The sequence below is a fragment of the Sinocyclocheilus rhinocerous genome, unplaced genomic scaffold (genome assembly GCF_001515625.1).
Source record: "Sinocyclocheilus rhinocerous isolate Xijiao unplaced genomic scaffold, SAMN03320098_v1.1 scaffold1164, whole genome shotgun sequence".
In the NCBI taxonomy this organism is placed as follows: Eukaryota; Metazoa; Chordata; class Actinopteri; order Cypriniformes; family Cyprinidae; genus Sinocyclocheilus; species Sinocyclocheilus rhinocerous.
In genome coordinates this window covers 1,466,740-1,488,764 of record NW_015643253.1, presented here as the reverse complement: position 1 = coordinate 1,488,764, position 22,025 = coordinate 1,466,740, and the positions used below count along the sequence as shown (strand labels likewise).

Sequence of the window (22,025 nt, the reverse complement as noted above, 5' to 3'; positions counted from 1 at the left end):
CCTATCCCTTTAATCTTTTATTAAATGCACAATTAGAATTTATCCACTGAATTTAGAACTTGTCGCTAAGATAATCATTAGAAATCACTTACACACTCTCCTCTTCAAAAGTACGAGTCTGAATAAAAGTAAAATATTAGAATCATGAAAGCGTTCTGGTTAGAACTGACTTTTAAATGACATGGCAGCTTTACATGGTAAATAATTAGAGGGTTGGGCCGAGACACAAAATGTCTTTAGATCGCAAATATGCGGTAGCAATGACACAAATTCAACATATCCTCAGTTAAATTCTCTTTAAGCCTTAGAAAGAGTGAAATCAATTCACTGCTAAGAAATTTTCAAGACAAACCAATTGCTTTCTACCTCCTTGATATTCACTATACAATATAGATGGCAATGAGGTTGGGGCCAATAGTAACACTTTTTAAAATAAAAATCATTATTTAATTGAATTAAAATTCTGATCAAATGTGCAATGAACATTATATCATCAAAGTATGAATCTCCAGACTATAATCTAATCAATATAAAATAATTTTATTTTATGTTACTTATAATGTAATATATTATTTTGCTTTAAACATGTACTACTCTCGAAAGATTACAAAGTTGTTGTAAAAGTGTTGCAATTATCCCCAACCTCTGCTATGATAGGTGATGTAATGAGGGTGACTTCTTTGAATAAGTCAATATTACTCTCTCATAGGTCTATTAATGGTACAGTTACTTCTAGCAGATACACATGTACACATACACACAAATACACATTCTTATACCAAAGGATGGCAGATACATCTGTAGCAGGCTATGATGGAAAATGTAAAAATAGCCTTTGGCCCCCTATTTCACAGTAGATTCTACTCAACTGAGAAAATTGTATTGATTTTAAAGAAGAAATGAAAGGCCATGGAAAGAGGGGGAAAGAAAAATTATTACATTCCTCCTCAGTAAGACAGACTTATGATTCCTACACCTGGGGATCCTAACACCCAGGAAATTGTATGGCATGACTTTATAAAGCTCCTCTGAGGCACTTCTTGTACCTGTAGAACAGTGCAGCCTCCAGGGTCCAGTTCCGACGGTTTAATGATCCTTAGGGCTTCCATGGCAACTAGATGAAAGATGATTGGTTATACAGCAATAACTTGAGCTGTGCACAGGAGAGCATTATGACCATGAGTCCAACCATCGCTGAGCAATCAGGAAAAGTGCCAAGAGATTGCACAGGCATCTGTTTTGGCTTTATTGTCTCTTAACGTGAACAAAATGAATTGGTGATCTTGGTGAACTTTGGTGATCTTTTTGTAATCCTTTGTGCACAGAGCAATATTAACTTTAAACTGGACTGAGCAGCACTAAAGTCCCTTTAAGCATGTCAGTTTACTCTGCAGCCATCTTGGTTCATCCTTCAAGCTGCATCTGAAATTCTGTGCGGCACAGGTATTTTGGAGAAGGTGTCGGGCAAGTCATGGTGATTTTGGGAAGTTTCTGTCCTTGAGAGTTGCACAGCTCCACAGTGCGTTCCCTCAGGGAACCGTATGGGCCCCTGTGTGCAGGTAACAGATCTACCTGGTCCTGGTGACAAGGAATGTGGACCTGTGGCAGAGCTGCACGATAAGGTAGTGGAGAGTGTAGGATCTGGCGGCACAGATGCTCCTGGAACCCAGAAAATGGCTCCAGCATGCGGGCCGCCAGTGGGCAGTGAAATACTCCTCTGTTTGGTGCTTTTTTCATCACAGACCTCAGGGGTTGGCACGCTCTGTCAGTCTGCCTCATCTGTTGCATGGTGTCAGGACTGATAGGGTACACTGCCTGCACTACAGGACTTTGGAAAGTGAGTCGAGATCTCGGGGACACTCCAGAGGCTTTGGCAGGAAGCAAGCAGGGCCCATTTCCTTGAACACTGTGCACCTTGACAGAGAGAGATGTCTGCCTGACAGGTACAATTTTTGCATGAATAGGTTTAGCTGAACTGAATTCCATTTTGTCCGGCCTTTTTCATAAGAGAATAAGAATAATTAGACATTTAAATACTACAATCTTTTAAAAACAGTATAAAACTAACAGGCATGCACACTTTGATTGGCACCAGCTATGTAATTAGTGACGCTTGCTTAGTTTCTTGCAAAACTTTAGGTATGTTTCATGTGCTCATCATTTATGTTGTTCTACAAAGAAGAATGATAACTCAAATTGAGTGGCTCAAGAAGTTGTGCTATTACTTTTCTAAGCAAACATACTTTTGCCCGGTGGACAATAAATAAGGAGAAAAAATCCCAAAGACTTGTATCTAATGTCTTATATCTAATGACCGGAATAACATACAGACTTGAGGGGCCAGTATGCAACTACCTGGCAACCTGCAGAACACCTAACAATGCCTCTAGTACCGGCTTAGAAACATTCGAACAACTAACCATAACACTTTAACAACATCATAGCAATGCACTAAAAAACTTGGAAATTTACAGATTAAAGAGAGAAAGGTTTAGAGTTTGCCTTTTTAGTATGAATGTCAGAAACTTGGGTCAGATGCAAGCGACACAAATCTATAACACAAACACAAAGTCTATAGCTTCAAGAGGAAATGAATGAAAATGGTCCAGAATCATCCATCACATATTTAGCTAAAGCGTTCTATTTTTTTCTGAAATGATATCACCATATTATCACTATATATTGCAAATCCTTGTCTGCAGTTGGCTATGGGTGCACCACAGAAAGTTCCACTACAGGAAAGGTTATCAGGATTTCAATCACATTAAGATCCAAATTCAATTACCATTTCAGTTACTAAACATATTTATCAGTAATGGCCCGGGCAAGCAGAGACATCTGAACCTTATTGCTCTTAAGTCCCATATCTACCAAAGTGAGGCATTTAAACATACTCTTTGCACTTTACGAGCAGACCTGACTGAGCTGTTGGTTGCTCTGTGTAATTCCACTTTATTGGGACACTTTAATTTCAGTTTATTAGCCCAGCTGTGGGGGCTGATAGTAGTAAATAGAAATCTAAATGCCCTCGCTCTCCCTCAGTTCTCAGCGCTGAACTCTGCTCTCTCTCCCTCACACCTCACAGCCTCAAATAAATGAGCAAAGCAGAAAAATACTTGCCCACGTGACGCCAAGACTAACCAGGCTTTAAATCATTAATAAGCAGAAAATGACTCTGCACATATCTGCCGGGCAAGATATCGACTGTGCCTTTTCATTTTTGTTCTGTGAATTTAACAGCGCCCTAAATGCAGAATGAAGTCAAACCATGAAAAAAGAGTCTCCTGCCTACACAGTGACAAGTGTGAAAGAACTTATCATTCCTCCAGCCCAAAAGCTAAGGGCATTGAATTCTGCTGCAAAGTCCTGTTCTTATCGCCAGGATTTAGATGGCCAGTCAATAGATGGTTGATTTGATCTATGAGCTCACGGTTTTAAGTCCACAGTGGTGTGACTTTAATTTTTATAAAGTAAAATAAAATGTACTTGAAATGTACTAGCATACGCTAGCATTTTAAGGGAAAAAGGTGGCAATACCTGCATCCAGACCTACAAGGTGGTCTTGGGGGGTCTGTTTCCTTCCAAGTATTCCTGGATTTAGTGATTGGTGGGAGTTTGGGGACAGTTTTGCATCCAGTGCCTCTCACAATCAAACTGCACCTGGTAATCATGTGTTTATACCAGCACTTGAGCATATTATGCCATTGAGTATTGACACTGGTAATCAATTAGTGGTGTCTGTATTACAGGAATAATTCCGATTTAGAACTTGAGGGTGAATTATTTTGTTAATATGTTGCTTACAAAAGGAACCAGTTATATACATGGAATGAACTGTATTTAGTACCTGGCGCTTATGAGAGGGGGTAAACCGGATGTGATGTGATTCTTAGATTGTCTGTATGACCTCTTTTCTCTGGGTTGGAGGGTTAATCCTGTCATTACCGCTGGCAAGCTCTTGTGACTCCGAACATCGTCATCGTCATCTTCATCCCTGAGTGGCCCCTTTACACCAGGGAGACAGGGAAGGCTGGCAATAACATCCTATGCAAAACAAGCAGAATTGGCTCATATGTCCATAGGATGTTCTAGCTGCCATATCATGTGTGATATAATGTACAGTCAGCAGGTCATTATTGCAAAATAAATCATGACAGGTTGAATAGGTTCATTATGTACCAAGGTGTTTATTTTGTGACATTATCCCATTTATTACATGCATACTTTCCAAGTAAATGGACATACGTTGAAATTGCTTTATTATGGGTGATGGCTACCAGGGACAGTTGTCAAATATGGAGTTTAATGGTCAGTGGTCTTAATGATTCTGTAGTTTTACCCTGTGTTGCAAGCATGAGGCCGGTTCTGAGAAATGCGATGGTACAGGTGAAACATCACGAAAAGGTGACTGACTTCTGTGTTTCCTAAATTTTTTGGAGGGCCTGTTGACAGAGCAAGTGATATAAATACGATTTGATGTATTTACTTTGAAAGTAACCTCAACTGTGATGTTAGCTATATAAATGGTTATTTTACTGTTTGTTCTGTTTGTAACATACTAAATGTTTCTATAACCATATACGGGAATGTATTGCAACATAAATATTATTTTTTAAATATTTGCATTCTTGTTGCATATTAACAGCACAGAAAATATTACCAGTCTCCATTCCCATCCATAGGAAAGCCTTTGACAGAAAAGCCCATCCTGATTCTTATTTACCCTTAAAGAGAACAAGTTGTTAGATGACAAAGACAAAAATCCAAGATTCATAATTACCAAATAAACTTTAATCAATACTACTAAACCTCTCCCTCCAATAAATAATTGTTTAATTAAAGATATTCTTGACCAATAATTCAGCTCTTATCTTTACCAACAGGATTTCAAGAAATCCATTAAGTCTTCAAGAAGTCTATTAACATATAAATAGGTGATTCATTGCAGAAATTCAATGCATGTGCATTGAAAATATATTTTCGGCCACAGTGGAGATAATTCATCTACTGATACATCAGGATTGTTTTAAATCAATCTCATGCTTTCAGATATCAATCAAACACACAATCCACCATGAAATATAAAGCGTGTTGCCTGCCCATTTCCCTAAACCTCAAATTTCCTTTTTCTCCATTTGATATTTGTCAGTGACAGATTAAAGATGATTTAGCATGGAAACTAAAGAAATTAGTGTATTCTAGCATTGCAGCCAACAACAGATAAAACAATATAATATTGTAATAAAATACACACCATTTAGCACAGATTTGCAACACCGTCATGTGCACCTCACAGTTCTGATAAAAACACTTATTTGAACATTTGAAGTTCTTGAAAGTGCAACAAAAGTACCTTAGAGTAAGCCAAATATCCTGTTTTGGTGTCAGGATGACTTTCGAAAAACATCTGTTAAAGATAAATCTTGTAAAACTTACCACAGACATGCAGAATATCAAGACTGCTCAGTGGAAAGGCTGGCTGCCGCCTCATACTAAGGACAGTCAAAACGACTGAAATCAGGACATTACCATGACCACCCTAACAGACCAGTCAAAATCAAAGACAACAAAGCTCTCAGCTGCTGATTGGCTGGTTCTGTCCTGGAAGCCCACACAGAGTTGAGAACAACCCCTTTTTGTGAAATGATTTGCAAAGGGCCATTAATATCAGAGCAAACAAAACAAACAGTGACTCAAAATAATACAGATTATTATACAACACAGTAAAAGACGAGGACTCACTTAACTTTTGACGTTGGTTTCCTGGCCACAGAATCAGCTCATGACATACCCCCAAAAAGCAACAATAATCATGCTCTCCAATTCTGAGAAACTGCCTCAAAATACAGACATTTGCCATGAGGCTTTACTCTGCATGTAGCTAGTGTAAGTGTCATTAGTGAGATGATATGAGTTATATTCCTCTTTAGGGGATGAGGTCTCCTTGCATTGTTTAAATCTGACTTAGAGGTGAAACATTAAGCTTCAGGCTTTAAAGCAGCTACAAGCAGCTGCTCAGCAGGCCATGAAGGATCTGTCAGCAGTAGGGAAGCATTAATCTGCAGTGTGCTTTTTACGGCCTCCTGCTGTGATCTCCCATAGGGCAGTGCAGACAAACACTTCGTCATCATTACAAAACACATTTCATCTATAATGAAGATTAGCCTTTTTTGGCTTGCTCAAAATGATAATGATCACATATACACAGTTTGGAAGAGGGAGGCTGTGTGCCATAGGCTTTTTATTGTCTTTTTTTATTTATTTATAAAGCAAGCTTTTTAAACGTAGAATTGGTTGAAATGTCGACAACTTTCTGTGATACAAAATTTCATGGAAATATCTAAAATTAACATTAACATGGAGGACACTTTGGCCTACATCTGTCCTGATGAGCGAATTATCACAGCTGTGCATTAGCCCTCACACCTCTGATGCAAATCAGGCCACTGTAAATTGGCCTTTAATAGCATTTGCGTGACTCATTAGCGTGCAAATTGGAAGTGGGTTAATTTAAGCGACGACAAACTGCTAATGTACTTTCATGCTTCCAGCACCCTGGTAGAAGCAGTTCAAAACCCTGTTTTTGACTCTTCTGCTCACAGGTTAGCCTGTTTGTCCACCATGGCATGTTGCAATGCTGATATTTTAGTTTTTGTAAGCTTATAGAAAAGAATTGCCTGGGCTTCTTCACCACGCATAGGTAGAGTCGATGACCTTTGCAGTGTTGCTTTGTTTTTCTAATGAGCAATATGGAATGAGTGAGGGCAGACGGCAGAGCTGACTAGGTCCTGCATTAGAACATTTTCTGTTGTGTTGTTATGGAAATATGACCCACAGAACATGCCCTCCAAAGCAACTGTTTGTGCCGACAAAGCATACTGGGCGTGTCATAACTTTATTTCAAAAGTTCTCAATAAAACGAACATGTAGAGGGCATACATACTGGGCGTATCTTGCCCCATATGTGCTCGTTGTTGTTTTTGAGAACTTGTGAATTAATGAAGTAATAACAATAGCAGTATGCATTATCGGCTCATAAAATTGCCTGGAGGGGGGTTGGGGGTCATATGTCCATAGTAACACATCAGAAAATGTTCTAACGCTGGATTTTGTTAGAGAATGGAATGTAATTTTTGGTACAACAGTTCCTTTAAAAAAATCATTTATGAAAGATTAATAATATGAAAGATAATGGAAAACGTGTATGGACTTGTGATCGGAATTTATCTGCAACCAAATGTATTATTTCAGAGACAACTTAAATGAAATGTAGATGAGGTACAAAGAGCCTCAAACAAAAGTGATGCTACTAACCTTTTTCAAATCCAGAGTAGTTCTTCTTCAAAAGTGCTCAATGTAACAAGAACACCTATAAAGTCAGTAAAGCAAATTGGAACTGGCCATTTCAGACAGCTCTTGTCATTTTTGTGCGTAATAGGCATCAGCCATTATTATGGTTCTTAACTGAACTTGAAGGACCATAAAATGACATTTAGATGCAGGCAATGGACCTTTTATTGAATTCTTATGGAGCAACATTGCCATACGGTCATACTTTAATGGATGTAGAATGCGGTCCATACATGACTATACAAATAAACCTAGACCGTGTGTATTCTACACACTGCTTTCCAGGGCATCAGATTCAAAGTTCAGTCACCCATTGGTCACCTATACGGGGAGATCTATGATGGTGTTCCTTTCCCCAACATACAGATATCCTTAAAAAGAGACCTGCACACTAAACACAAGAGTATTGTGGAAAATTAAACGGGGGGGGTGTATGATTTCACAGGTGAGAAGTTCAAACAAGGCAACATAATAGTGGATCTAAAGAGCGAGAACAACACCCTTATGGTTTTAGAATACAGTCGAGCACCTGAGAGAATATTCTCCACTCATTTTATTCACATATGTGCGTTCCATACAGGGCAATATTTTCTCATAACAATGTTTGATGTTATTTTTCACCTCTATATGCTGGAGCTAAACAAAACTGTCATCAAATAGAAAAAGAAAAATATTATGCAAATCGTGTGCAGCTGAATGCTCATTTCTCTGGATGTGTGACACATGCAGATGACTGGCAATTCTGCGGACAGTGGGAATGTAATGAAATGCAGTGAAGGAAAAATAAGCAGTCACTCATCCAATGAAATACCCTAACTATGCCACACCTCTTCAGGATAATATTTCGAAGACTTATCTCGCTCTGTACTTAAGTTGTCAACAGTAAAAAGAGGAGATGACATTCAAATCGTACAAAAACCTAATAAAACTTGTCTGATAAGAAACATGACGGGAAAAAAACATGGTCCTGAAATGATTCAAACTCACTGAGTGCTATTGTTTACCCCTGTAGATCCCGATTTCAGTCATCAGCAGCCTAGAATGTAAAGAACAAATCTCCCATGGTAACACAAATACTGTGGTCAATTCATTTTCAGGTAACCTAGTAAGTCCCTCTGCACCTCTGTGAGTGGAGGTACCTACAGAACCTCTGGAATTATGAAAATGAACAAGAAAAAAATTTAAAAAATGGAGAACAATGAACAACTGAAGCGATTTCCTGTTGTTTATAGAAAAACAAAGAATGTGGTAATAAGCTTTGAAGCTTAAGAGAACGAATGTCTCTCTTTTCATTAGTTTTTTTCTTTTCTTAATTTTAGATTTTGTTTTCCTCCTATTTTTGATTCAGTGCAATGCATGGAACAATACAAGGGTCCCCCAGGGTTGGTTTTCTTTGTGGATTTTCTCAAGAGCGACGGTAACGGATACGTTGTCTTAGTCGTTTAACTGGTGTCCATGGATTCCATGTTGGCGCTGGAGGAGTCCCTCTGGATGCTGTCAAAGATGGCAGCTAGCTCAGGGTTGGAGCTGATCTGAGATTGGAACTCGCTCATTAGGGGGCTCTTCTCTGCCTCTGGGATGGTTAGCAAGGCCACTACTGCCCGCATGGCAGATCGTTTGAGCTCGTCCTGCTTCTCAAACTCCTGCTTCACAGAGTTGGCTTTTACCTGAGAAAGAACATAGTTAGAAATCAAAGGACTCTCACTTTTTTGACCAATGAATTGCCATCACTATTTGATGACCTTTCCAGTAGTCTGTGATTACTGAGAAAAAGAGGAACTGTTGAGAAAAAGGGGGAACAGGATTGGCAAATATTGCAAACTGAATTCAAACTTTCACCCACTATGGAAACCACAGATGCAGCTCAATTCAGATTTCCTCTAATGTCATACAAAGAAACTGCACTATGTCTGATTTTGGTGTTTGCGGAATATTTTGCTTACCTTTGTGGTGCATGTCGCCCTAAGCGGCTCTACAAGTCTGTCCAACCTCTGTAACACTGCACTGGGACACAGACTAGATAATCTGGCCAGCATGAGGAACGTCAGCATCTGTAAACACATTAATAGAGCAAAAAGAGCTATAAACCTTTGTGAATCATGAATCTACGCACATACGTTTGGTCCCACTAAAGTTCCTTGTAACTATCAAATACCCATGGCTTGCTAGGTAAATACATGATAATTTGATAATTCCTGTTAAAAGTGTATAGGTAAACAAATGAATCGTATAAAACTACTTATTTTCTAGCACAAAGTCCTCAATTGCATTAAAATAGTAGTTAATGCTCCCACTTCATTATGATGCAAGTACACCTGGTAATAAGTACATTTAAAATAAAGTTGGACCATGCCTGTTGCATTATGCATTTATGCCTTTGATGACCGCACACTGAATCTCTGTTAATCAAGTCACTCTTTCATCATCTGTGCTCGCTAAATGATCTGCATGGCAAAAAGCCTGTGTCTCATGAAAGATTCATGGGTCGAGTTTGATGGCTTACCTTGATATCGTAATGGTCCTTAAGTCCGTCTTCAACATGATTTAAGAATTCAAAGATGTCAAGTCTATCAAGGCAACTGTCTAATAGAGTGTACATGCATTCAAATGCAGCCTTCCGGATGTCCAAACCATCGTCCACTGTGTGTTTGAACGGACCCATCTCAACCTAGAAAGAGACAGGTGTCACTGAGCTTTGAGGTTTTAAAAAGACAGTAAAGCAAAAGGCTGTGGACAAAGGGCAGATTACCTCTCTGATTAAATCCTTGCGCACTTTGGTCTCATTGTACAAATGAGGGAGAACTGTATCCAACAGGTCTCGAATAAGAGAAGGTTTGTTATGAGCTGCAGAGTTGAAGGTAACTAGAGCCACTCTTCGTACATTGAGGTCTGGATCTTCCAATGTTTTCAAGAAATCCCCTAGAAGTATTAAAAAAAAAAAACACTAAAATTAAAACCAGTTCTAAAATGTGTTCTGGACAAAATTCAAAATTTGAACTTGGAGTGAGACAAAAAATATATATTTCCAAAAGGAGAAAACCAACTGATAACAGCACTTGCCTATGCAGTTTTTAAGAAGGGGGTCAATTGTCTGTGGGTGATCAGAAATTGTGAATTTAACAGCTGTGACTACAGAGCTCCTGGCATAAGATGATCCTGGGGAAAAAGAGAACACTTCGATCAAAACTCTGAGATTTATGAGAAACAATTTGTGATATAAAAACCATCTAAATAGTAATTCAATTTTAATTTAACAAAGTCTTTTTGATACAGAAATAACAGGCAGAGTTTGACAATCACCTGATAAGAGATAGCCTTTTAGCCTGGGCAGAAGAGTCTCTGGGTCGATGAGTGTTAACTTTCCCAGACATTCAGCTACCACGTTCCTTGTGCCTTCTTCTGTACACTCGCAGTGTTTGAGCAACAGCGCCCACACATTTTCAACATACGGTTTAATCCCTGCCACCGAGGCAGAGCTGATGATTTCCTTGAGAGAGTGCAACAGCAGGTACTGTCGCTTGGGTTGGCCAGAGATCTCTTGCAGGACAAAGGGTAGGTACTCCGGGAGGTTCCCCACGCTGATGCTGCCTAACGCATATGAAGCTGCTGATTTGACCTCTTCGCTGGCTGAAGAGAAGGCATCCAGAATGACTGTTTTCAGCTCAGGCTGACAGCTCAGATCAACGTGATGGCCGACCTCTCCAAGGGAAAGCAGAGCCAGCAGTCGGATGGAGTCAGTGGAGCGTGAGTTCTTCACATCTTGAATGAACTGTCCCACCACTGCAGGGCCCTCTTTAGGACAAGCGCGGGTAAGAGCAGCCACGCACTTTGCAATGGAGTAGTAGGATTGCTTATGGGTGAGCGCTGTACTCTGGGCATACACAGGACCTGTTAGCATACGTAGCAGGTCCATGTAGCCCAAGCTGGCAGTTCCCGTAGCTACAAGAGCCTGGAAGAATTCCAGCATGGCGCTAAGAGCGCCACCTTGCAGCAACGGTGAACGAACCAAAGCTATGAGTTCAGCCAAAATAGAGCCACTTATCTTAGACAGCGAGTCGGGGTGGACTCGTGCAAGGGTGGTGAGGAAGCTGATAGCCATCTGGGAGACATGCATATCGCTTTCATTGATAAGAGGTGGCAGCTCAGCCAGTACAGCGTCAATCATGGCCGGTGTTACACTATCGCTGTAGTTCTTGACCAGAATGTCCAGTGCAGCCAGTGTGCTTAGTTTCAACGCTCGTTGGTTCTTTCGTAGGAAGGAGGCAAGAATGGGAACAGCCTCACCCAAGATGGGCCTAAGGTTGATCTTCAGCGGTGACCCTGCGATAAGTGTGAGAGCTTTGACGGTGGTCAGCCTTGTTATCTCATTCTTTAGTCGCTCTAGGAAGATGTGGAGAGTGCCTGGTAGGTCTGCACCAAGGCTATCACCAAGGTTGCAGATAATTTGCCCCATACAAGAAATAGCTCGCTCTTTAACTTCCTGGTCGATATCTGCTGCCTTCAGCCTTTTAATGGTGCAAGCAAAAAGGTCAGAAATGTATGGCGAGGCATCAAAAACATCTGTTTGATCCAGGGGCCTAATGACTTTGACCAACTGCTGGGTGACCAGCAGTGCTTCAGAGGTGATCTTATAAAAGGGATCACCCACACAAGCAACTACAGGAGGCACTATAGCCTGAACATGGGGGTGGAAGACTTGAGGCTGATGGTTGCACAGGATCACATACAAGCAAGACAGGGCATCTATCTTCAGATTTGAAGAGCTTGACTTATCGTTGAGAGAAAATATGATTCCTAGATGGAATAAAATTTACAAAGTCACTCCAAATGCACAACATAATGGCTACATGCAATTTCCAACCAAAACAAAAATCTTTATCATTCTAAGGTTTACACCATTGAGCTTTTAAAAATGTCACAGGTAAAATGCTGATCAACCTTGTCAAGAATTAAGCATATGATAATGGATGGAATGACTCTACTCTCTTTAAAGGGGTCATATGATGCGATTTCAAGTTATCCTTTCTCTTTGGAGTGTTACAAGCTGATTGTGCATAGATAAGATCCCTGAAGTTGCAAAGACTAAAGTCTCAAAACCAAAGAGATATACTTTATCATGTCTTTACATTTATTTTGAAAGATGAAGCTCGCGATTATGGTAAGGGGCGTTACATTTCCGACGAGTGCTTGCGGTGTTCGGCCAATCACAATGCACTGGGTCAGCTGGCCAATCAGAGCAAACTGCGCTTTTTGGAAGGAGGGACTTTGTAGAAAACTAAGCGTTTGACAGAGGCGGGGCATAGAGGACCTACAATAATGTACAGTATTTGAAAAATAATGTGTTTTTTGAACATTAAAGCATGTCAACATATTCGGTTACACCAAATACACAAAATAATGATCTTTAAAAAAAGCATCATATGACCCCTTTAACATTTAGTAGCTTGCCTGCGGCACATACCTGGGATGAGAACAGGAATATGCTGCGTCAGGGCCCCTGGCAGCACGTTCACTAGTTCTGTCAGCATGTTGAAGCAGCACTGCCGGGTCTTAACACTTTTCTCCTTCATCTGTTTGTGCAGTGCTTTTACTATCATGGACACCTGCAAAGGCACACAAAATATCACCCTTATAAATAAACTTACATAATTAGAAAGCCCAAGAGTATGAAGTAATGTTGTTACTGTCTACAAATACTCTTCACAGTATATTGCAATGATACAAAGGAATGTATCGGTGTCTGTATAAACTAGATTAAAAACAAGTATATCTCTCCCTACCTGACTTTGAAGCATTGTAAGAGGAGTTTCTCCCTGTTCCATGGCATCCGGATCACAGAGCCAGCTCTGGGCAGGGCGTGTTTGCTTGAGTAAGGACAGGTAGGCATGGAAAACATCTGCCTTGACGTTTTCTTCCCGCTCTTTAAAGCGGGCAATGAGCGCTGGAGAAACAGTGCGGTAGAACTCCGGTAACATCTCATGTCGTGTGCTCACCACGGCATCCAAGCACTTTGCTGCTGCTCTCCTCACTTTCCAACTCATGTCGTCATCGTCACTGTACTCATCATCACTTCCTGTTTGGATCACATGAGTTAGATGATATCATAATCACAGTCGTTTATTTGAATAAACTTCTACAATCCATATTGTTCACAATAGATGGCATGGGTACTTCAGTTCCAAGCTAGCAGCCCTGAAAATAATTTCTGTTAACACTCAGACATTGTTGAACATACAGGCCAACAAGTTTGTCCCCTGAACCCTCTGCTTCAGCATAGGGATGTAACGATTACCGGTTTGACGATAAATCATGATACAATTCCCCACGGTTAGTATTACCATTTCATCTTTTAATTATAATTAAAACAGTATTAGATTACCGCAATTTGAACAACTCGCGATAAATAAATACTGTCCAGCATAAAGCACAGTTTTAAGTAACAGTCTCACGTGCGCACAGCACACAGAGTAGTTTCGTTTTGAGTGAAAACAGGGCGGAAAAGCTGGGAGGTTTTAAAAGAGTGCTAAGGGCCCCGTAAAAGCACAAAAACCCGTACAAATGCATATATGAATTAATTATATGAATGTACCTCTGAAGGTTCTAGCTGTCTTCAGAAACGATTTGATTATGTAATACATAAAGGAAGTGATCTTAATCGCAATACTGCTTTGTCCACGGAGGTTACGGGAAACAGCTCTAATTCAGCTTTTCCTCAAACGCCACCTGCTGTCAGCGAGTGGATTTACAGAGACTTATATTTACATTCAGCCTGTGTGCAGTTTCTGTCTGGCCAAAAACTGACCGAATTTGCATGCCCTGCTGTAAATTTTGACCGGTTGATGAAAAACAAGCTTATGTGGATTCTACACATTTAAACTTTAAGTGATTTATGTGTCAGTACTTTATGAACATCTCCAACACATTTTAACAATACCGTGATAATTTTGGTCACTATAACCGTGATAAGAAATTTTCATACCGTTACATCCCTACTTCAGCAACACAAAGAGCGTGGGCTTCTGAGAGGAAAACAAATGTACCCTCATATCTGCTGCCAAACTGTATGAGCCTCCTAAGGCTGCTTACATGCTAGTGCGCAGTCAGCCCAATCAGTTATTGAAAAGAAAACAACAAATAGGTATGAATATGATTTATGGATGAAAACAACACTCCAGTACTGGCTGAGATTAAACATTTTTGATGCCAGAAAAGATCAAGTATAACAAAGGCATTCATGAAGGCAGTGGATGTCAAACTCAAGCTTTTGGACAGGGCTTGTCATTACGGACTGCTCCTGCAACCTGCATTTTTTCAACCATACTTCCACATGAAACACTTCATTCTAGGGCTGGGCAAAAAAGTTGATTTTTCGATATATCGTTTTTTAAAATGTGGTAAAAAGAAAAGTAAGCGTAGAGCCCTGCCTTCACACAAAAAGTCAGAGGTATGGAAGCATTTTAGATTTCGCAAGTACGATGACAAAGATACTGTGGACAAGAAAAAAATCGAATCGAAATCGAATATCGAATCGAATTGAGAGCTTGAAAATCGAAATCGAATCGAATTGGAACATCTGAATCGATACGCAGCCCTACTTCATTCCAAGACTTTCAACATGCAACACTGAGCACATCCAAACTCAGCTGTGCTTCAGAGCACTAATGGTTATAAAAGCATTTTCATTCAGAAAATGCACAACCTGTGTCACAGAAGGTGGCATGACATGCTAAGCACAAGCATTTAGGAGAGTCAAAAGGTGCCTGCTTGACAATCTCTAAGGTAACAGAGGAATGGTGGCAAACGTTTAAGCCTGTCTGGACATTACAGGACAATCAGTACCCCCCAACCCCAATCTCAGAGCCAATTTCACCGGCTATGAAGGCTTAAGCATTATTCAAAGCTGCTAGACCGGACAAGTCGCCATCGTCCATTCATTCCAATAACAAGCTAATTTCTGACTGTCTGGCAAACAGTCTCTACAGATGTCCAACTTTTCAGTCCTCATACAGGGACAGACTGCCTCTCCGACTGCTGCATTATCAAGATGCTGCTTTCAAAGTCACTAATGGTTTTCCCCAAAAACGTGGAGAAATAAACCCAAGGGTTTTTATTATTGTTATGCCACCAGCAGAGGCTACCACACACCAGAACTAATGAACTGAGCTGGTAACTTACAGCTAAACAGACTTTTGGTTCAGGAGAGAGAATAAATCCTTCTTCCCTCAGACAGAGAAGAGAAATGAGCCCCGCCTCATACCTTGATAATCTTCGTCTACACCGTCGGCATCCATTGCATTCTCATCTTCATCCTCGTCATCATAGTTGTAGTTGGGGTCATAGGTCAGATACTTAAGACAGATGCTAATGACTGTAGGGACATGTGGGTAGACTTCCTTCGGACACCTGAGAATCATAGTCAATAAGAGTTTTTTCTTATTACACAAAATATCAGTTCCCATCAAGTCATGCAAAAGTGAAACTTGGTTTATCATCTGCTATATTTTTGTTGGTAATCTTATAATCTATACTACTACTCACAAAAAAAATAACAAAATAGTGTAGTCATTATGAAATAACTCATACATTATAATATCATGTGAATCAATTTAATATCATCTGGTATCAACAGTTATATGGAGATGTAGACAGACCTCCTTACGAAAGACTCGAAAGCTTGTATGCAATATTCCCTCAGTTCATCGTCATCAACATTGCAGAACTTCACCACCAACGGAATGATCTTTTCCAAGTACTCACCTGCAAGATAAAACCAACAAGTTGTCATTTACCATCATTACACACACATCAGACAGATCTGCTGGGTTACAAAACTTAACATCAAACTGCAATAATTCATTGAGAAATATGAATGAGTTCGGAAAGCTGCCAGATAAAGGCCTTGCTGTGTTCAGCACAATCAAAGAAACAATCTTAAGATGACAAAGACTTAATTAAAACAGTAGCACAAGAGATAGCTACAAAACAACTTTGAGTGCATTCCACTGAAGTAATCTTACGCATCTTAATCGCAGCTGTCTTTGTTTCATCAAACGGCGGTAATTGGATGATGGGGGAAATGGTGCACCACAGCAGCAAACCTAAATGACTTTTCGCTTCATTTCATTTGTGTCAAATGGCCTGCCTTAGCAGCACACCAATGGAACAATGTTGATGACAAGGTGAAGTGTAATAATGACCGTACTGGAGATTGTTCCATCTCGTCACAAAATAAAATTCTGGCAATTTGTTCGGTCAAATTCCAAGGAGAGTTGCCTTCAAGCTTATACTCCCTATACAACTGTGCTTTGAGGGTGGAATTGTATAAAATAGTCAAAATTTTGAATAATTAAGGACAACTTTAATGTGTTATATTATTTAATTAATTTTGAGCGAAACATTTTCTATCATAAGAAAGGACTCCAGCCTTCAAGATCAAGCCATGGAGAACTGTGCTAAAAAAAGGCAATATTAGGAGTGGAAGATATCATTACACAAATGTATTTACTCTATGCTTTCTGCAAAAAAAAAAAAAAACTATTGTAATAATTACACCATTTAAAGATCTTTGAGGACAGCTTTGGTTTGCTTTAGCTCATTCCAGCGAAGGCTAAATTACAGCATCAGTGGTGAAACTAATAGCTGTATGAGAAGATCACAGTTGATGGCTTCAATAAGTGCACAGTAAAATTGCTTTCAGCACTTAAAGAGTAACTGAGATGAGGTCTTGAACCCTGAAGACATTAAGTTAACTGAGGTCTGTAACAAAGGGGGAGCCTCACCAATTCTGTGGCCAGCTTGTCTGCTGATGGCAGCAATACACTGGATGTAAGTGCGCGTGGTTGACATAGATTCGTTGCGTGAGAGCTCGGATAGTAAGTGCTCGATGAGGTCCACAAAGACCAGGTTTCCACAGCTCATGACCAGATGTCCCAGGGCTATGATGGTCCTCTTTCTCACTGCCAGGCGAGGGCTTGTCAATTGAGGCAGCAGACAGCTCAGAATGGAAGGATGGAAATTCACTAAGAGGCCACCTTGTCTGGATGAATGAACACAAACAAAGTAAGAAAAAGAGGAAGAATTTGTTGCAAAGACCACATAATGACCACAAATTTTGCCTCTTTATTAGACAGGAAATATGGAATACTAAAATAATACTCTTACTATTTCTAAAGCATATAACATATAGAGCAAATTTCTTTTATTTACATTATAAAAAAAGTGCACATTTTATCCCACGATGCATTTTAATTGGTAGTTTAGGACCTCAGCAATGGCACGCTTGTGTATTCAATTTCCCAAGGAACACACAAGCAGGATAAAAGCTTCTTCCTAATGCATGAATGTAAATATAAATGAAAAATGCAATCACTCAAGACAAATTCAAAGTCTGCCATTAGTTACCATACAACAGAGATGAGAGTCGGCCTCTAAACCGAAAGATTTACAACAATATTCTGCTCAGTGAACTGAGAACGGTCACAGAGGGGAGATTGCATGTGCACAAACACATCCAGAAATTACCTGGCAGGAACCCATGTGCACTCAAAAGCACAATTGATCTAAACAAAAGCAGCAGTCATCACATGGCTCGTCTGACATACCTGCACAGCATGTCTGCCATGATGTCCAATGCTTCCAGCTGAACTGAGACGTCCTCCTGCTTGGCAATGGCACTTGTGAGGCGGCCTGTAATCTTTTTGCAAACGCTAGCAGCAAGAGCAGAGCCTAAACCATAGAGAAATGGACTTAGCAGGCAAGCTGGTGAAGGAAAACAACTAAATATTAGTACTGTGTTCGATACATCGATACGATGATGTATCGTCAGTTGAGAAAGATAATGTAGCTCTTGAGCGATTAAGCTATTTAGTTGATAAAATTGTGGGGCAGCGCTAAAAAGTTTGTTCTTGAATGTCTGAGTGCGGCAACGTGATCTGTGTGAGTGACTGAGCGTGTGTGCGCTAGATACAGTGAAGACAGCGCATTAGTTTAGAACTCTTCTAATTTTTCGTTTTTTAAACGTAGAGAGTGTTAATTTGTGCAATGATAACCTACCAGCAATGTAAATATGATTTTTAAATATATTAGAAGTGCCCAATGTAAACATGAAACATATGCCATTACCTATATTGTACTGTGGTACAGTTATGGAGGCCCTTCATAATGCAGAGGTCAACTGCCTGCTCTGCCAATAGTTAGAAATGGCACTATAGTATGCAGTGTTTAATAAACAGCTGTTTTACTAAACTCTTCTGAGGTGAAATTCAATACAGTCCCGTATCGTGATACGCATCGTATCGTGGCCTCTGTATCGTATCGTGACTTTGCTGGTGATACACAGCCCTACTAAATATAGCCAAACACATGTGAATGAATTCTGTCTTTTTAGCACATGATAGAGGGGGAAAAAAAATGTTTGTCGGACAACTCTGGAAACGATTGCATTAATAAGGTTACACAGAGAAAACATGTTGTTTTACCGCTGGACGCTGGCGGGAGCTCTCCAATCACCGTCTTGAGGCCAATGCTGGAAATATCACGAAGCTGCTCCTTATCTGATAACATGTTTGTACACAATGTATCAACAATGGTTTCGACCTGGTACTCCTTCACTTTGCTGACAAGTGGGCCCAAACTGCAAGAAATAAGGACTTTTAGTACAACCTCTGAAATGCTTCCTATTTGTCTACTGCTTGCATAAAACGTCTACTTTTACTGCTACAAAATGGTACATTGCAAGTTATTTCTGTTTAGCATTCAGTGTTAATCCATTTACAAGATGGCTTTATCTTCCATAAGGTTTAAAAAGAGTCGCTATAAGCGAACCTGTTTTTCATCAGAAAAAAACAGAATGAAATGAAGAGAGATTACTGACTTATTCATGCAATCCCTTCAAAAATATCTAGGGAAAAAATCATCTTAGAGGCTAATAACAGAGATAAATCAAAGTAAAAGACAGCAATACCTCTCACTAAATCACTGTGGCATGAATCAATTTCACATTAAAACATTTTCAGAGGACAAACTGAAGCCAATTCATGAAGGACACGCTGAAAATATCGAACTAAGAGAAACTTTCAAGTTCATGCAATCACAGAAACAAATCAACAATGGCAAAATTCTTACCATTTTACAGCCAGATTCTGAACTTCTCCATTCTTGTCCTCCAGGAGTTTTAAGATCATTTTGACCACCTTCCGTTCACTATCATCATCCAGCTTTATCGAATCCTTCTGCAATTCGGACATCAAATCATTGGTGGCCATGAATCTGAGGGAATAAACAAAAACTTATTGTGAATGACTTATCAGTTCATTTTATTATGAAGAAAAAGACGTTTCTTCTACCAAAATTTAATAACTTGTGACCAATCCCTACCATCCAACAACGTCATAAAAAGACGTGTTTTCATTATCCAACCAATTGCCAATAGATAAAAATCAATCATCAACATTTTCTTCCATTGCATATCCCGTTTCACTCATAAAAACCAACATTTTACACAAGCAATGACTAGCAGTTGCAAGGTTTTTTTCCCCCAGAGGGGTTCCCAATTGTCCAGACACACTGACACACTTAGAGGGTTTCATTTGACTTCAGCACTAACAGAATGGTTAATGTAAAGTCACCCACATGGCCGTAAAGTGAGACCAACCTGTATGGTGAGGCTGCTGGCATTGTCTCAAAACAAATGGGCTGACTGAAGCATTTTCACCTTTTCATCTCACTTGTCATGGTTTGCTAAATTTATAATCCACTTCTAAGCTGAAACTGGAGTGGATTAAAATGAAATCTTGTCTTTGGGTGCCAACATCAAAGCCTCAGCATTGAACCTCATGTGATGTGAGTGAAAACCTTCTGCATACCCTATTACATGCCATCTCTCTTTCTCTCTCTCTCTCACACAAACACACACACACATACAGACCTAAGTGCTTCTGCTTTGGCATATATTTGATGGCATGGAATCTCTTATTCCAGCAAGAGCCTAAGAAAGAATGAATAATGCATGAGACGCACACGCTCCAACAGCAGGGTGAGAGAGGGAACGCCAGCACACACCAGCAGTGGAGACCTAGAATGGTGTGTAAGCAAAATGTTCCCAGGGGGTGAAATCTTGTGAAATTCAGAAAGAGCTGGAATGAGAACAGCAAACGGTTTGATGGAGATGACAGGCAGGAACGATTCTGGGAATATGATATGATGACTGACTGCATTAGAATTCATTTGAGAAGGCCTGTCAGATATGTATAAAACTCACAAACCATTAACCTCCTGGTGGTCACTGCTGAATATACTGACATCATTAAAAGGGAATCCCCCAACAGCAAGACAGCCTAAAATACAAATTGTAACTGTATAGACCTAATCGTAACTGTATTAAACTTCCTGATAATCATTATGCTTTTTAACTGTTATCAACATATTTACATGCTTCTGGCCTTGACAGCATTTCTGACCAGGCAAGTAATCTCAGAACAAAGTCTACAAGTAACTATCATGCAAGATTTGCTTATTGATATTGCATTTAAGTAAACTATCTATCATTATTCATTTTTAAAAAGAATTTCTTCTTCAAATGTAATCATTTGAAACAAATCATTTAACACAGTCTGACTTATCAAAGACAAGAGTCAACCACTGCATTTATGTCAGTCTACATGTCAGTACGCAAATGTAAAAATGAGAAGGTTTTCTGAAACACTGAATCCAGAGATCGTAATAAAAAGAATAACCCCTAAATTCAAGATCTGCAATTCACATCGTACAAACTTCTCCAAAAAGTAGCGTATGTAGTTTAATTCCTTGCACATATCATGGACGTGCACTTATGCTAACATTAGCCGACTTATATGAACCCGAGGGGAATAAATCACATCAATTACGACATATTGGACTGACTTTACAACTCTCTGGACATTCCGCCCATGGTTTGGTGTAAATTATTGTAACTTACTCGTTACGAATGATATGACAGTTTGTGTGGAGTGCCATCAAAACGAAATGCTAAAGCTAATCGGCTAATACTAGCGGATAGCTGGCTACCATCCATACTAAAACCCACACTTTTTGACAGCATCAGTTCCAGCAAGCAATGTCAAATTAACAATTCAAATAGTCAATTGTAGCCATAAATATATTACCCATGCACAATTTCAAACTACAAAAATAAAAAATGGAGCCCCGCATAGTACGAGTTTGACATGCTAAGCTAAGCAGCTATATCTAAACAACAGTCGCGCTATTCGCGGCCTAAAACTTTCTGCGATCGATTCGTTATTTATTAAGACATTTAAACCTCATTACAAGCCCCATAAATACACATGCATACTCCTTAACACTCTATCTAGGCATCTGCACTACGACTGACCTGAAATCCTTGTCGCTGGATGTCATTTTCTCCAAAAGGTTAGAGATGTGGTAAGAGGCACTCGCCATGTTTGCAGTCTGGAAAACCACTTGTGTGTAAGTTTAGGGCCAGAATGATTTAGTTGGCCTCTTTTTGGAGGTTTGAGGGGGTTGTAAATTACAAGACGAATATCCAGAGTTTGTTGTGCAGGTAGGTGATCAGCAGCAGCTGTGCGGGGAAGAGCAGACTCTCATGCCTTGAGTTTGGATGGGTTTGAATGGAGGTGCTGCTCGGCTCGGCTTCTACAGGAGGGAGGAGCTCAGACTAG

At 39.8% G+C, this 22,025-nt stretch overlaps 2 protein-coding genes across 2 annotated transcripts; both read right to left on the bottom strand.

Moving 5' to 3' along the window:
* Positions 1–916: 916 nt before the first annotated feature.
* Positions 917–5,499, bottom strand: LOC107757230 (uncharacterized). Its single transcript, XM_016574644.1, has 6 exons — positions 5,437–5,499; positions 4,661–4,724; positions 4,340–4,442; positions 3,848–4,044; positions 3,538–3,660; positions 917–1,996 (listed from the first exon to the last, which is right to left on the bottom strand). Exons 2-6 carry the CDS (start codon positions 4,705–4,707, stop codon positions 1,405–1,407), a joined length of 1,062 nt encoding a protein of 353 aa, XP_016430130.1. The 5' UTR covers positions 4,708–4,724; positions 5,437–5,499; the 3' UTR covers positions 917–1,404.
* Positions 5,500–7,888: 2,389 nt separating this feature from the next.
* Positions 7,889–22,022, bottom strand: cand1 (cullin-associated and neddylation-dissociated 1). Its single transcript, XM_016574708.1, has 15 exons — positions 21,719–22,022; positions 19,474–19,617; positions 18,828–18,982; positions 17,952–18,075; positions 17,130–17,386; positions 16,002–16,107; positions 15,608–15,753; positions 13,131–13,423; positions 12,812–12,953; positions 10,651–12,144; positions 10,411–10,506; positions 10,100–10,269; positions 9,854–10,018; positions 9,294–9,401; positions 7,889–9,017 (listed from the first exon to the last, which is right to left on the bottom strand). The coding sequence occupies exons 1-15, from the start codon at positions 21,784–21,786 to the stop codon at positions 8,793–8,795; spliced, it is 3,693 nt and encodes a 1,230-aa protein (XP_016430194.1). The 5' UTR covers positions 21,787–22,022; the 3' UTR covers positions 7,889–8,792.
* Positions 22,023–22,025: the final 3 nt, after the last annotated feature.